The sequence below is a fragment of the Dermacentor andersoni genome, chromosome 5 (genome assembly GCF_023375885.2).
Source record: "Dermacentor andersoni chromosome 5, qqDerAnde1_hic_scaffold, whole genome shotgun sequence".
NCBI lineage: Eukaryota > Metazoa > Arthropoda > Arachnida > Ixodida > Ixodidae > Dermacentor > Dermacentor andersoni.
The window spans coordinates 15,816,046-15,832,253 of record NC_092818.1 but is presented as its reverse complement, the minus strand read 5'-3'; the positions used below and the strand labels follow the sequence as shown (position 1 = coordinate 15,832,253).

Sequence of the window (16,208 nt, the reverse complement as noted above, 5' to 3'; positions counted from 1 at the left end):
TCCGCGGACTGCTTCGGCTTCTTGCGCTTGCAAAACTCATGGCTATCTCGTTACTAATTGCTCAAAGGCCGACTGCATGTCTCTTGCTCGTTTAGTGCTCAAAGGGGTGTGCATAGGAAGGATGCCGCTGTGCATGCGTTTCCATTGCTTTCTTTTCTTTTTGGAGACTCGCGAAAACTAATTGCCTCTGGTTGATGATAGCATGAAGATTAGCGGAAGTTTTTCACACGTCTTGCTTTTTTGACGGGCACACAACCACACAGTTTTCTTGAGTGCGCGCACCTAAACAGTTCTATTGCGCTATAAATGTACATATACCGATCAGCTTACTGTCCGTTGCCTACAAAGTATTTACTAAAGTAATTGCAAATAGAATCAGGAACACCTTAGACTTCCGTCAACCAAAGGACCAGGCAGGATTCCATAAAGGCTACTCAACAATAGACCATATTCACACTATCAATCAGGTGATAGAAAAATGTGCGGAATATAACCAACCTTTATATATAGCTTTCATTGATTACGAGTAAGCGTTTGATTCAGTCGAAACCTCAGCAGTCATGGAGGCATTGCGGAATCAGGGTGTAGACGAGCCGTATGTAAAAATACTGAAAGACATCTATAGCGGCTCCACAGCCACCGTAGTCCTCCATAAAGAAAGCAACAAAATCCCAATAAAGAAAGGCGTCAGGCATGGAGATACGATCTCTCCGATGCTATTCACAGCGTGTTTACAGGAGGTATTCAGACACCTGGATTCGGAAGAATTGGGGATAAGAGTTAATAGAGAATACCTTAGTAACTTGCGATTCGCTGATGATATTGCCTTGCTTAGTAACTCAGGGGACCAACTGCAATGCATGCTCACTGACCTGGAGAGGCAAAGCAGAAGGGTGGGTCTAAAAATTAATCTGTAGAAAACTAAAGTAATGTTTAACAGTCTCGGAAGAGAACAGCAGTTTATGATAGGTAGTGAGGCACTAGAAGTGGTAAGGGAATACATCTACTTAGGACAGGTAGTGCCTGGCGGATCCGGATCATGAGACTGAAATAATCAGAAGAATAAGAATGAGCTGGGGTGCGTTTGGAAGGCATTCTGAGATCATGAACAGCAGGTTGCCATTATCCCTCAAGAGAAAAGTTTATAACACCTGTGTCTTACCAGTACTCACGTACGGGGCAGAAACCTGAAGGCTTATGAAAAGGGTTCTACTTAAATTGAGGACGACGCAACGAGCTATCGAAAGAAGAATGATAGGTGTAACGTTAAGGGATAAGAAAAGAGCAGATTGGGTGAGGGAACAAACACGAGTTAATGACATTTTAGTTGAAATCAAGAAAAAGAAATGGGCATGGGCAGGACACGTAATGAGGAGGGAAGATAACCGATGGTCATTAAGGGTTACAGACTGGATTCCAAGAGAAGGGAAGCGTAGCAGGGGGCGGCAGAAAGTTAGGTGGGCGGATGAGATTAAGAAGTTTGCAGGGACAACATGGCCACAATTAGTACATGACCGGGGTAGTTGGAGAAGTATGGGAGAGGGCTTTGCCCTGCAGTGGGCGTAACCAGGCTGATGATGATGATGATTAGTGTAAGAGCAGGAACATTTGAGTCTTGCGAAATATTCTCGTGTGCGCATTTTCATAGCCTTGAATTATGTGTGTAAGAATGCATCAAATTTTTAATTCTTAATAGTTTATTTCCTTTTTTATTGTTGTTATTCATGAATGAAGAGTACATATATACAAACTCAAAATATTTTTTTCTCACTATACGGTCACCCAAAAAAAATTACGGTAAATTTTTTTCAAAGTAAGTCCCTAAGAAGAATTGTAAACTGCAATAAAAAAAATCGGACCTGGGCAGTCGCATATGGCGAAAAAAATCTATCCTCAAAGGGTTAAAAGGCCAAGTTTTTGCTGCGCTGACCCACAGATCATTTCAACGTGGTCGTTCCATTTAAGTTAACTTGATAGTTGATTTTATTAAAGTGCTTTGTGATTTTATTTGTCACATATGGGAAAAATCAAAGGATCTTTTTGGTGAAAATGCTCATTCAGCTGCTCAAGCTGATTTATAAAAATTAGTTTGCATGTCCCATTTATTCCACCATGAGGAAATTATATATTTTATAAGAGCTTTCTTCCAGATAGATAACCCCTTACTTTTACTTTAGCTTTTACTGTACACTCACATCGCATTATAACGAAACGGGATATAATGATATAGTGGATGTAATAAAGTAAATAAATTCCCCTTGAAATTCCGATAGAGATCCATGTATTTAAAACCTCATTTTAGCAAAGTGAAATTGCCGTCCCAATGGATACAACGAACTAGATCCGCTTCTAAAACCAAAGAACACCTGATCGTAGCGCGCCAAGTAAATCGATTTCTGCCTGGTTCGGCACTCGTTCGCCACGACAGTTCAACACCCCCGTGTCCTCGCATTGAATATGTCGTCGCGCAACACTCGCCTTCCTCGTAGCCATGCGTAGCTGCGCACCTGCGCACAAGCAGCAGCTCACTATGGCACTTCTCCACTGACATCTCTCTGTTGTGCCTGCCTGGCTGTGCAAGCCGCATGGCTAAGCACTTCAGTACGAAAGATTAATGCATTCCACACAGGCAGGCGCAACTGAGCCTGGCCTTTGAGATCTTTCCAGCGCAACCTTGGAGGGCCACGCTTACGCCCAGGCCGTGCATTCACTTCTACCTCTCCGTGCAGCGTGCCGAGCGGGCTGGCAGCCACCTGGGCATCGCCTCTGAGATCGCATTGGCGTCGGTGGAGTCTCGGAGGCCGCGAGCCAGCCTAACCAAGCCGGCACGGCGAAGTTCGCTTGCCTTCACACAGCGGAGGACTATGTTGTGTGCCAAGTGCTGCTCAACCACGACGAGCCAAGTGGAAAGCGGACGCAAAAGACTATCAAAATGCAACAATAATGAATGTAACGAAGTAAGTGATATAACGAAGTAATGCCAGCTCTCACTTCAACTTCGTTATAACGAAGTTCGAGTGTAGTAGATATTCGATTCACGAATCGAACTATTTGAAAGCTCTTTACTCAATTTGATGACATTCAGGCATTCGCGCACCCCTAGTGACAGCTCCTTTTTAAATAGCATTAACATTGGTGCAATTCGTTTTTTGCAGCAAATCCAATGCTGTCAATGCCCACATGATAAAAACCCAAGTGAAAGCTCGTTTTTATAAGTCTTATACTCCTGGAGCTTTCGCTTTATTTTTTTTTTTATTAGCATAGCCATGCCACATTAAACTTTTTTATAACTTTCTAAAACATTTTGAGGGTGCTTGGAGCATGCTTGTGCAATGATGTACAGTAAAACCTCCTTATAACAAAGTTGAAGGGGGGGGGGTCGTAATTACTTCCTTATAACCATTAGTTCGTAATAGCCACTATCCATTTCTATCCAAAATTAGCAAGCAAGAGAGGATGTACTCACCACCAAGTCTCACAGCAGCCCGCCACGCGAAAAAGAAACAACCGTTGCACACACACAAAAAAAACAAGCGAAGAAAGACAGCAAGGAATTGCCACTTTATTCACGCCAAATGGCTCATCACTGATCGATCAACAGCACACCAGCTGGCAGTTCACTTCGCAGAAAAAAAGTCTTTGATAGATTTTTGCCACGTCTTCTTCAGACCAATGATGCCTTTTTCAGCTGCAATTGCTATTTCGAGTCCATCGTCGCCGTCATCGTGAGCGCCAAAGAAGCGGCGCAGCAGGTCTGCCACATCCAGCGCTTCTGTGGGCGTCGGTACGTCGGGTTTGCCAATATTAAGCTCCGGGCTGTTGTCGACGCATTCGACACTGTCGTCATTAGGCAACCCCATCACCCCGCGCAGAATTTCCGCCTCCGTTGGCTTTTCCGTTGTCACCGCATCAGCATCGGGCACTAACGTACGTGAAGAAGGTGTTGCAGTCGGGCACAATGCCGGCGTCAAGGAGAGCGTCCCACAGCACTAGGGCTTCGTCGCCCGCGGCACCTTAATTGGCGGCAGCACCAAGATCTTCGCTGTAATCGCCGCTGCTGACGCCAAATGAGGCATGCCGGAAGCAATTGGCGATCATGCTTGCGGGTACAGCCATCCAAGCAGGCTGTAGCATCTCGATCGCCATGTACAAGTCGATTGTGGACTCGCGCTTCATGCTCATATGGAGCAGAATCCGGTTGATCACACACTTGCGGTAGCCCAACTTAAAGTTCATGATAACTCCTTGGTTGAGGGGTTGCATAACTGCAGTGTAGTTTGGCGGGAAGCAGCATAACTCAATGTTTTTGAGCACAGCAGCAGTGTGATGGGCCGCCATAGTTGTCCAGTACAACGCATATCTTCCAATTCAGCTTGCCCAGCCGCTCGTCCCACTCCCGCAGCCATTGTGTGAAAATTTCTCGCGTCATCTAAGCCTTACGGTTGGACACATAACTCACTTGGAGCTTTTGTTTGCCTTTAAAGCATCGTGGTGACACACTTGCCAACCACGAGGGCCGGCACCTTTTCCGGCCCATCCATGTTGGCACAAAGCAACACGGTTACACGGACCTTGCTCTGCTTATCGCCTTGGCAGCGTTCACCTTTGAGGGCCAAGGCTTTTTGCAGCAGCATCTGCTACAACAGGGCTGTCTCATCCACGTTGAACAAATCCTTGGCACTGTATTTTTCTAGCAGCTGTCCAACATTTGTCTCCACCCACGCCACTGCAGCTTCGCGGTCGACAGACTGCGCTTCCCCGCTGACAGCCCTGCCGACGATGTCATGGCGCTCCTTCAAATGCTGCAGCCAGCCGACACTCGCCACAAAATCGTCATTCCCCATGATGCACGTAAAGTCCCTCGCTTTGAGCTGCAACAGTGCCCCACTCACAGCAGTTTGCTCTTGCGTCCAAAAACCAGTTGAAGACCGCCTTCTCTACAAAAGCGGGGGCTCACAGCTTCTTTCTGTCGCCTTTTACGCCACTACCGACAGCGCTGGTGACAGCTTCTTTGCTGCTCAATATCGTCGACAGCGTGCTTAACGCTATGCTGAAATCTCCGGCCACTTTTTTCTTCTTCAAGTTGGATTCGACGGCTTTCAGCATTGCCACCTTCTGCTCGATTGATATTGTTTTGCCCTTGTTTGCCGTCCATCTCCTTTCTGGTGGCGGGAACTCGCACGAACGAACCGATAGAAATACTGATATTGTTGATGCTTACTAGAGTGTACTAGACTATGGTCGAGTGGGTCGAAGCTGAGGGCCGAACGGCGATCTGTCGCTGAGGCGCCGCGTGTGGAAAAATCTTGTGAACGCACTGCGAGCGAATTGGATTCAAAAGCTGCACCGTCCCTACGTGAACCGATCGACTTTCTGAGAAAAGGAATCAAGGCAATAATTGGACGTTAATACAAAGAACAGCGTTAGGGACGAGATATTGTCTATGTACTCAGACTGAATCGTGGAGACAGGGAAGTCCTTACCAAAGTAATCTCCGCAGCTTGTCTGGCGATCTCCTTCAATGTGCCAGCAGATGAAATGAAGTAGAAACATATAGTCTAATTAAATAATATTTGCCATTCAGATCATATTCGACTTCAGAATTCACTATTAAAAATTATTGAATAGCCGTTTAGGTTTGAATGTAATGATGGATAACAGCACTTTTGAAATCTCGAAGGTGAGGAGCCAATGCAAGTGAGGACTCTTATTCTGAATGATTGTGCTGCTGGAGAATCGTGGCTGTTGCGTAGAAGCACACCAGTTTCTGAGAGAGAATTAATGCACTGGTGCTAATCGGTTCTGCTGAACAAGTTCCTGGCTGTCATTCAATAAACACGCCCCGTTTTGGGACAGCCTGTAAATCTGCAAACTTGATTCAGGCAAGGAAAACATTTTTTTGACATTGTCACCATGTCTGCAAGACTGCAACCCATTAAAACTGGGTGCCCAATGTGGTACAGTAAAACCTCGTTAAACCGTACCCGCTTAAACAGTAGTTTTGTTTTAAAAATAGTAGTCAAATCCCCGACTCAGCGGCCATCGAACATAATGTGTTTTGTATCCACATAAACCGTACCAGCTTATTGTGCACGTATCGGTTAACACGTAGTGTTTCCACTTTTCACTGTGCAAACACGGCGGTGCGTCATCTCCATCGGGCGGCCTGGCAGAACAACAAGCCTCAGAGATCAGAACGGCCTCCAAGCGTTCGCGCATGAAGCCACATCAACATCAACATCATTGCGGTGGCGTGCCAGAGAGCGTAGTGGCGTTGCGCAAGCGAGGACTCGCGTCATGCCGAAGCTTGGATAAAGAAGACACCGGATGCTCAGCATAGAAGAAAAATTATACATCGTTCACGCTATTGAACGTGACACGAGGAAGTCGGCACTGGCACGCGACAGGGATCTGCTATTGAGTACGGTGTATGGCATCTGGAATGCGAAGAAGTTGCTCGACAGCGGCGCTGTGACCGCGAAGAGATGTAGGCTACGAGGTTCGACTTTTCGCCATCGTTGCCTCTGTTGTTACCGAAGTGTCAGCTAGCAACAGCGACGAGGACGACACGGAAAGCGACAGCACGGACGATTCAGGCCCGACAGTGGCAGAAGCTGCGCGTTACGTCAGCCTCATGAATGCAATCGTCGCGACGAGAACAGCACCCCGCAATAAAAAAGGTGCCCCCTGCCACTTCTACAGCACTACTGCCCGAGTGCACGGAGAATACGTAATGGCAGCAAGTAATCTGCCATGCGAATGTTTGCCGAGAAGAGGGGGCTGGCTGAAAAGCTGGCACGCAGCTTCAGTAAGTTTGAGGCCGCTGTCGTCGCTGCTAGGCTGCCGTGGCATCAAATGAAAATAACACTTTTGTTGCACGAAGTGAATAAATACTGCATGTTTATTTCCTCTTTCATCGCACTCTCTCTGAGTCCCGTTTTTGACAGGTAAGTTGGCGCAATCTCGTGCTATTTCGGTTAAGCAGTACTACAGTTTAGTACATACTTTTTCTGAGCTCCGGCCAACTACGGTTTAACGAGGTTTCACTGTATAAGGTAAGCATAACATGGCTTTTCTCAGAAATCAGACTCAAGAATAACCTCTTTCGCTTACACCCGTAGAAAAAAGACAAAGGACTCAGCTACCCTGTTGTTTTCTTGTTTCTTTTTTTAATTAAACCAATTCTACCGTTTTACGTCTGGCGATATGCCTATGAGGCACCCTGTTCAGTTCTCACCACCTAGGCTTCTTTAACTTGTACCGAAACAGAAATACACGAGTGTTTTTCCATTTCGTTCCCATCAAGTTCCGCGACCTGGTTTCAACCCTTGAGCTCGAGTTTAGCAGCGCAGCACCATGTCCACTATGCAGCCACTAATTAAGCTACCGCGCCGCTTTCTTTTTTTTTTCTTTTTAAAGGGTCCCTCACCAGGTCTGGCCACTTTGAGCTAGCAAGCGCAGAGCATACATTGCATGATAACAAACGTGTCTGCAAAGTACTACATTGCTAGGCGCCGCGGAAAGATCTGAAATTTCAAACCGAATGCCGTTTTTCCTTCTTCTCACGGCCGCCACGCTCCAAGCCGGAGGATGACGTACTCATGTGCCTGCGCCTACGTACTGGTGTCAGCAGTGTGATGTCGCTCGTGGTGACACGTGACTTCGAGAATTATTCAAGATAACATCTGTTATCTGTGCGATCTGTTGCTTGAATTGACGAATTGAAGTTTAGAGACATAATAAAACACACAAACCGAATGTCTGCGTGTTCCTTGTTTTACTTCGCACAGAAGCAAGAGAGATGTACTTCTGCTTCATCTGCTTGTTCCCACGGTCGTGCGGTCACGTGCGCAGGTACCGAAACTATGCCATTTTCCACCGTGTTCCAGTGAGTGATCATGCTCTGCGATCTGCTTGTTCTGCCTCAGTATTCGTGTAGCACTAAATTATACCGCTAGTCATGTTTCCTTGTGCACAGCACACAATATCGTGCGCTGCGCAAACGAGACAACAGCTCATGCGTGACGCCGTCGGTGGAAATGTGTAGCGGCCAAAAAAAGTGAGGAGAAAAAAAATGAAGGCGGGGCTGGGGCCTGTGACGTATGCGTCACGCGATCCTCGAGGTCCAGTATGGGAGAACACAGGGAAGGAATTTAGCTTGCGGAGGCTAGACAGGGCGAGTGGAGAGAGCGTCTTGCATGGCAATGGAGCCCGCCTGCTGAAATCATGGGTTCGCGGCACTGAAATATTTATATCTCGGCTATTAATGAGCTGATTTGAAAAATTCTTGCGGCAGAATGCTCCCTAGAGGACACATAACTTCCAGCGTGTAACCAAAACTTGCTATGGGGCATGGTGAGGGACCCTTTAAAAGCGAAGCTTTTAAGTGCTACTTTCTTCACTAAAGTGTCTGCGTGTAGACAAAAATCCCGAAGATAGTGCAATGCTGGGCCGACATGCAGTGGAGGTGACGCAGGCGTTAAGCACTCTCCATACCTGGGCCGATCCCGAAGATAATACAATGCCGGGCCCACCAATGGCAGATGTGCGGTTCGCTATTTAGGGGCCCAAATACACAACTTCGCCGGTCATCCTTCTCCACAGTGTGGAAGGGCACTTAGTTTTGTTTTGATATTGTTGTTAAGCATAGACTGGACAAAAAAATTCACACAGTTTGCGGGCCAAAGATTAGCATGTATAACAGCTATCTAAAACTGTTTTCGGCACCCGAGTGCTGACCGCAATAAAGAACCAGGGCCAATTACTCCGTGTTCTTGTTCCGCGGGGAAGACGGAAACATGAATCCAATGTTGCACTGCAGTTTTTCTTTTCTTTTTCTATAAGAATACTTCCGGTAAATCTGAAACAGATGGGGCCAATATGTTTGTTCGAAGCAGCAAGCAGGATGTTTACATATATTTTTTCCGTCTGCATTATGCAAGACCTACTGATGAAAAACTATATGTGCAGAAATACACACGAGATATACGTGCTGCTTGAAGAACACGAAAAATATTTGTTCCCCAAAGGGAGCCGTACAATAACATAGTACAATGAATGCCGACACTGGAGCCGCAATGCACATGCAGTCACCGAGCAACATTAGATATATAAATAAAATGAGATCAAGAAGAGAAAGACAGGCATCTATTCCTAAGGCATAAATACCTGTCATATCCAATTACTATAAACACCATTTGAGCGGTCTGATCGTAAACAGCACTGCACGAAGCAGTACGAACGACCCTGCCGAGCAGAATCGCCAGCAGTTTCCAACAGCGCGACCTTGATGCGGCCCAATCCACTTTGATTGCAGCACCGCCACAGTACTTTTCATTGTTGTGCGCCTCACTGCAAAGCATGCTCTGACCCAGCCGCTCGTCCCACTCAACCATATTCTAGTACACTCTAATTCACACGGAGGCAGCGACATGCAAAAACAAAACCGCAGTCGGCACTACCCCACGCATGCAGCGCAAGAGCGGGCGCGTCCACCAGTTCCACGGGAAAGGGGAGGCCGGGAGACGTGAACGTCGCGCGCTATAGGACATTGACCTCACGGGTACCAAAACGATCAGTAAATGCTCATTGCGAAAAAAAAAAAATTGCTGACGATTGCGTTGCTTCCTAATGCGAAATTTGAGCGCAGCTCTTCAGCTGGTTCGGCTTTTCTATATACTAAGGCGAATAATTCGAGCAAGACATGTATGTGCAGTTCCAACTTTTCCAACTTTGCAGTGGTAGCTGCAAAGCATTCATTTGGAATTTTAATGGAGTCGAAATTAAAGGATAATCTGAAGGAATTCTGGAAACATGCAAAGAGAAATGGAAAAGACACTGTGACTATACCACCGCTTGTGTCTGGTAACAGCTTTATTGATGATGACGTAGGAAAAGCTGAGTTCTTTAATACGTATTTTAGCTCTGTTTTCAGCTGGGCATTGCAACAGAGACATGATATGAGTACCTTGAATGTCCAGCCGGTGATGAGTGTTATGGATGATGTTGTTATTAGCATTAATGGCATAGAGTCTCTGCTGCAGAATCTGAAGATTGGTAAGGCTGGGTGTCCTGATGACTTGCCAAGCAAGTTTTATAAATTTTGTGCTCAGTCGGTTGCACCGTACTTGAAGATTATTTTTGAAAAATCGCTTGACGAATCCTGCCTTCCAGATGACTGGAAAATCGCAAGCATAGTGCCAATTCACAAATCTGGTCCTCGTGACACCGTCTCAAATTATAGGCCAGTATCACTAACTTCAGTTGCGTGCAGCACTCTTGAACATATTTTGTATACTAGTATAGTAGCACATATGGACGCACATTCATTGTTTAATCCTCGGCAGCATGGTTTTCGAAGAGGCCTATCTGGTACTACGCAGTTGACTGAATTTGTGCACGAGCTGGCAGAAGCACTGGACAGGCGTTTCAGCGTGGACTGTGTGTTTTTGGATTTCAAAAAGGCATTTGATACCATGACGCACTGTTTACTAATAAAAAAAATGGCCTTTTACAATATCAGTCCTCAAGTAATATCATGGGTAGAAGATTACCTACGTTTACGTCAGCAGTTCGTGATGGTGAATGGTACTCAGCCACAGAAGGTGCAAGTTGTGTCCGGTGTTCCGCAAGGCTCTGTGTTGGGGCCGCCATTGTTCTTGCTGTACGTGAACGACATTAGTGACGGAATAGTGTCTCAAATGCGGTTATTTGCGGACAACTGCGTCCTCTATAGAGTAGTCACTTGTGACCGTGATGCTGAGATGTTTCAGGAAGACTTGAACAGAATCTCACAGTGGTGCGTCAAATGGAATATGAATTTGAATTTGTCTAAAACTGTTCATATGAAATTTACAAGAAAGAAAAACCTTGATATGCAACCACATGTTATTAGGAATGTAATGTTGGAACAGGTATTCGAATTTAAATATTTAGGTGTTTATTTTTACTCCCACTTCGAATTGGCGCCATCAAGTCGATTATGTCGCTGCTAAAGCATGCAAAATCCTGGGGTTTCTTCGCCGAAATGCAAACACTTTTCCACAGTCATGTCGGGACATTTTGTACAAGACTAATGTGAGGTCAATTCTGGAATACGCGTGTACGGTTTGGGACCCGCATACTCGTAGAGATAAAGATAAGCTGGAGCGGGTGCAGAACATTGCCGCTCATTTCGTATCTGGCATATGCGGGGTTCAATACAGTGCATCGTGTACGAAGGAAGCACTCAACTGGGAATTACTAGACACGCGCCGTAAGAAGTTGAGGCTGAAGTTTTTCCATGCTATTTATTATTCAGCTGTTCGGGTTGATCGCGAAAAGTTTGTGCAAGAGCCTTTTTATAGATCTAATCGTGTTGACCATGATTTTAAGGTCCGTGAATTTGCAACAAAAACTGAATTGTTTAGAATGTCTTTCTTTCCTAAAACCATTAGGGAATGGAATAGACTGCCGAGTGACGTTGTGAGGGTTGAATCAAATGATGCTTTCTTTTTGATCTTGTAGATGTGCATTGCTAAGGGCTTTGCCTTTTTTTTTTCGCTTGTTTTTTCGTTTTTCCTCTTTTGTTATCACTTTTAACACTGTACAGGAGCAGAGGTGTCGTATGTATTTCTTCTTGTACCCCCCCACTGTAATGCCTTGGCGCTGTGGGTTCCTTAATAAATAAAGAAAATAAAAAAATATTCTTCACTTCTTCAAGAAACACTCTACTCCCAGTTACTCCCAGTTTTTTATTGTCATGAAGGTAGTTTTGTGGTCAGAAAAATAGATGGATACACACTAGACTTGCAGCACCATTGCACCAAGTTGGGTGTAGCGCACCCATGGATTCCGGCGGCGACGGCGCTGGGCCTTGCTCGGGCAGCTCGTTTAGCAGCAGCAGCAGATGAAGGACTTCCACCGGTTGCCTAGCTCATGGCTCAGAAAGAACGGGCTGAGAATAAACTACTTATATAGGCAGGCGGATTATATTATAGTATAAACCATCTGTGAACCTCGAACAATTCGTCTGGTGCGGAACATTTAGCACCAGCCGCCACAAATGGAGCGCAGCTTGGTGCAGCTGCCTCGCTTATCAGGAGGTTGCGGAAGGCAGCGCGTAGGCACATTGCGCAGCGAAGAGATGTCAGCAACTGACTGACGTCGCTGACACTGCTAGCGAGTCAACTGAACGTGGCTTTGCATTTTAGCTTCGGAAGCGCGTGCCGTGATCTGCTCATATCGAGCTGGCGCTTTGGCAACCGGAGAACACCGCGCGCTCTTATGCGGTTGCCGCCACAGAGGAGAGGAGGAGGGGAAGGGGTGCACGCAGTGGCAAACGGTGGCAGCTATGTGTTTCGGCACGGGCAGCAGCACATGATCTGAGATCAGCCGCCACTGAGCCGGCACTCTGATGCCGTTGCACATGGGTGGCATTGGAGAAGGAGCGATAAGACCAAGGCTTGCGCTGTGCGCAAGAGAGATGACGCCAGGAGCGCACGCAGCTAGAGCACCACGCTGGCCCAGCTACGGAGCTGGCTATGGCGAGGCACGACGGCGCCGCGAAAAGCAGGAACGGGCGCCAAAGAGCTGTGCTCTAAAAAAAAAGGTTCGTTATACCCATTGCGAGGAAATTTTAGCTTCGTTGAAACGAGCTTTTCAATACATGGGCATCTATTGGAATTTCAAGGGGAATTATGATTGCTACGTTATATCCATCAGTTCGTTATATCCCGTTTCGTTATAACAAGGTTTTACTGTGCTTTGCTTTTGCTTTCTGTCTCGGCTGATAAACACGCATGGTTTTCCAAGAATAAACTTTATGTTTGAAGTAAGTGCTTGTCCTGCCTGGCTTTCCTTTTCGTGTTCTCATTTCTTGCACTTTTAGCCAAGTATAGTAAAGCATACGAACACGGCGAAAGCGGTTTTGGCCTTGTATCTGATTGTGCCATGCAAGCCATGTTTGGCCCAAGTTTATTGAAAAATTAAGAAAAAGGAGTGCATTATAACTGGGTCAATGCTGTCATTGGTCGTTGTGAGCTACAGTTAATGCTTGAAAATCTTCCCAGGGCTGGCAGAAAGTAGCCATTTTCTACCAGTGACGATGCGTGTTGAACGTATTCCCTGTCCTTTAAGCTTCGCCGAGACAGACACTGCCACTAAAGGGGTCGCTATCGGTATCACCATACTGGTCAGTGAAATGTGTGTGCTGACTGTCCAAGTTTGAATTATCCGGCAAAGGTCGAGTTTAGGATCGAAATAAGCAAATAATAAATGTTTGGGCCCACAGAAATGCAGGGGCACAAGGCAGGACCTTCGGTCGGGATCAAATTAATAGAAAAATCCAGTTAACCAGTGTCGAATTAACAGAAGTCTAACATTTAAGGAAGAACCAGCCAAAAAATATATGCACACAGGAAGCACAGAAAAAGACAGGAAAGAGGCTGGAAATCAGCCTCTTTCCTGTGTTCTTGTATGTTTCCTGTCAACATCTTTTTTTTGGCTGATTTTTCTTCAATACAATGCACCAACTAGCCCAACAACGTGTTTTACTACGAAGTCTAACAGCTCAATGGCTTGGAGCATTTTGCTGCCGAGATTGTGGATTTGACTTCTGGTCGTGACATATGCATTCTGATGAGGCCAAAATGCAAGAATGCTTATGTACAAGCACAGGGTACCAGAACTCCAGGTGGTTGAAATCAATCTGCAGCTCTCCACTACAGTGTCCCTCATGGCACTGTGCTGTATCTGCACAGTACAACCCTGTCAATGTGTCTGTCAGTGAAATGATCAACCAGTCCATGAATAATTCATCATTCAAGTGACTATTCAAAAATTCCAGGGGCACTCAGTAGTTATTTCTACATGGATGAATGTGAAAGTATTGTGACCACGTCAGCAGAAGCACGGCAACGTCCGGTGGGGCCACTGGCAGAGTCGCGTGACTCAAGTGGCCACGTTAGCAGAAGCACTACGACGTGATGAACGGTTAAGGCAATCAAACCCACGGCCCCCGAAGGTCGTGGTTTTGACTGCCTTAATTGACTCTACCTTAATTAATACCAAAGGTGAGTTCAACTCCCACCAAAGGTAAAGGGCTTGTGGACTTTTTTGGACAATGGCGTGGTCACGCCAACGACATAAACGGTGGATTTTCCCCCTTGTGAGCCACATAATGCTTTTGCATTAACAAATAAATCAATGAATCATTCAATTAATCAACCAACAATTGGATGTCTCTCCACCTCCTACATGGCTCACCATGAACACTCCAGCTCTGTATTGCAGAGGAACTTGAGAAGGTGCCGTAGCACATCCCTTCTACATATGGTGTGCAGCGGACAGAGCACCGTGGTTTGATCAATTCAGTCCTCGTCGCTTATTTTCCCCAAGTGTGCTGTGATGGGCTCTACCTGACAAGGGCACTCTGCTGGTAGTAGCAATTGCAAGGCTAGCGCTGCCTGCAATGAGCAACACTCATCATCCTCACCTTAAGGCCCAGGTAAACGTTGAAATAGCTGGCGAGCAAGCACAGGCCCCAGGCGCCCCCACCATGGCCGCCGCCCCAGAAGGAGACGGCCACTACGAGCAGCAGGGTGGCCAGGGAGGAGGCCAGGCGGCAGAGCACGGGCGCCCATAGGGGCTCCAGGTTCTCCAGGGAGGCCAGCTGCAGCCAGCCCAGCACAGTGGGCAGCCGCTCCTGACACGCGCGCTCAGTCAGTGCAAAGTAGGCGCTCGTCAGCACCAGGTAGGGCCAGCTCGGGCTGAAGTGCTCCAGTCCCTGCTCAAGGCCAAACACGAGCAGCATGAACACGCCCGTGATCACAAATGTCACACCCTTGGTCAAGTCCAGCACCACCTGCGCACACAAACAGAGCGAGCTGGAGAGAAACAGGCTGCTACTGTACAGAAGCAAGGTTTGGGTATGGGCTAGTTGGTATTCCATGGTATCAATTGTCACTTACAGCGCATACATAGACGAGGAACAAAATAGGACGACGAAGACAAGCGCTGACTTCCAGCTGATTTTTATTATGAGAAACATACATATGTATACTGGGACACCAAGACAAAAGCGCCCCCTACAAAGCAACAACCCGACATGAGTATGCATTCAAAATTCATGACCTAAGAACAATGAGAGCACATGTGCGACCTCAGAAAAACCAGTTCTTTGTCAGTTAATACAATTGATGGCTTGCTAACTGAGTCACCATCGGCAATCGCTGCTGCTTTGATGATAAGTCTGGTGCATTCATTACAATGCCTCGCTAAGATAGTGGTTTCTTCGAAAAGCGGGATACAGCCGCACTGTGCGCAATGAACACTTAGAAACCCTTCGTGCCCCTTGCGCACTTTATTGCTGTGTTCTTGTAACCTGACATTAAGACATCTACCTGTCTGCCCTACATAAGACCGACCGCATTTCAAAGGTATCTTATACACAACCCCTTTTGAACAAACAGTATACTTTTTGCTGTGATTAACACTGCAAATCCTACGTTCCTTAGCAACAGGATTGGTTCTGACACAAAGCTGGGCAAGTTTTTTTGGAGCAGAGAATACAACGTCGATACCTGCTCTTTGTCCTATTTTTTTTTAAGTTTGTGGGAGATTCCATGAACGTACGGGATAACAGCTGTTTTGTTTCTTTGATCATGTACCTGAGGCTGAAAGCTGTAAGGATTGGTGCTTAACTTACTACGCAAGTTCTTCGAGACTGAGACAAGAAGGTTGCTCGGGTACCCTGCCGCCCTCAACCGAGCTATCTGTGAACGGAAACTAGGTTCTGTCAAATGATAACATTAGATCTGTTTCAAGAATGCTTATCTCTGCTTACACTCACATATGAGCTTCAGGTGAATGGGTCACCGAGGTTTTTAGATTTGAAGTTATCTTTCACCCGGCAACATGTATGCTGGATGTACGAGCCGTGAGCCAACAAGCCTCTGTTGCCCTATGCATCTGCCCATTCAATACTCATTAAGAAAGGTATCGTTCAGGCCTGTTTCCGTTCGCAGATAGCTCGGTTGAGCTATCTGCGAACGGAAACACAGCAATAAAGTGCACAAGGGGCGCGAAGGGTTTCTAGGTGTTCATTGCGCACAGTGCAGCTGTATCCCGCTTTTCGAAGAAACCACTATCTTAGCGAGGCATTCTAATGAATGCACCAGACTTATCATCGAAGCAGCAGCGATTGCCGATGGTGACTCAGTTAGCAAGCC

The 16,208-nt window shown here is 46.4% G+C and overlaps 1 protein-coding gene across 3 annotated transcripts in view; it reads right to left on the bottom strand.

Moving 5' to 3' along the window:
- The window catches only part of LOC126529923 (uncharacterized), a 48,268-nt gene that overhangs the window by 8,751 nt on the left and 23,309 nt on the right, over nt 1–16,208 (bottom strand). For all 3 annotated transcript variants that reach the window (XM_050177380.3, XM_072288151.1, XM_055070119.1), the window contains one exon: nt 14,474–14,842. In XM_050177380.3, the coding sequence (XP_050033337.1) occupies nt 14,474–14,842 (369 nt within the window). The remainder of the gene's footprint in view (nt 1–14,473; nt 14,843–16,208) is intronic.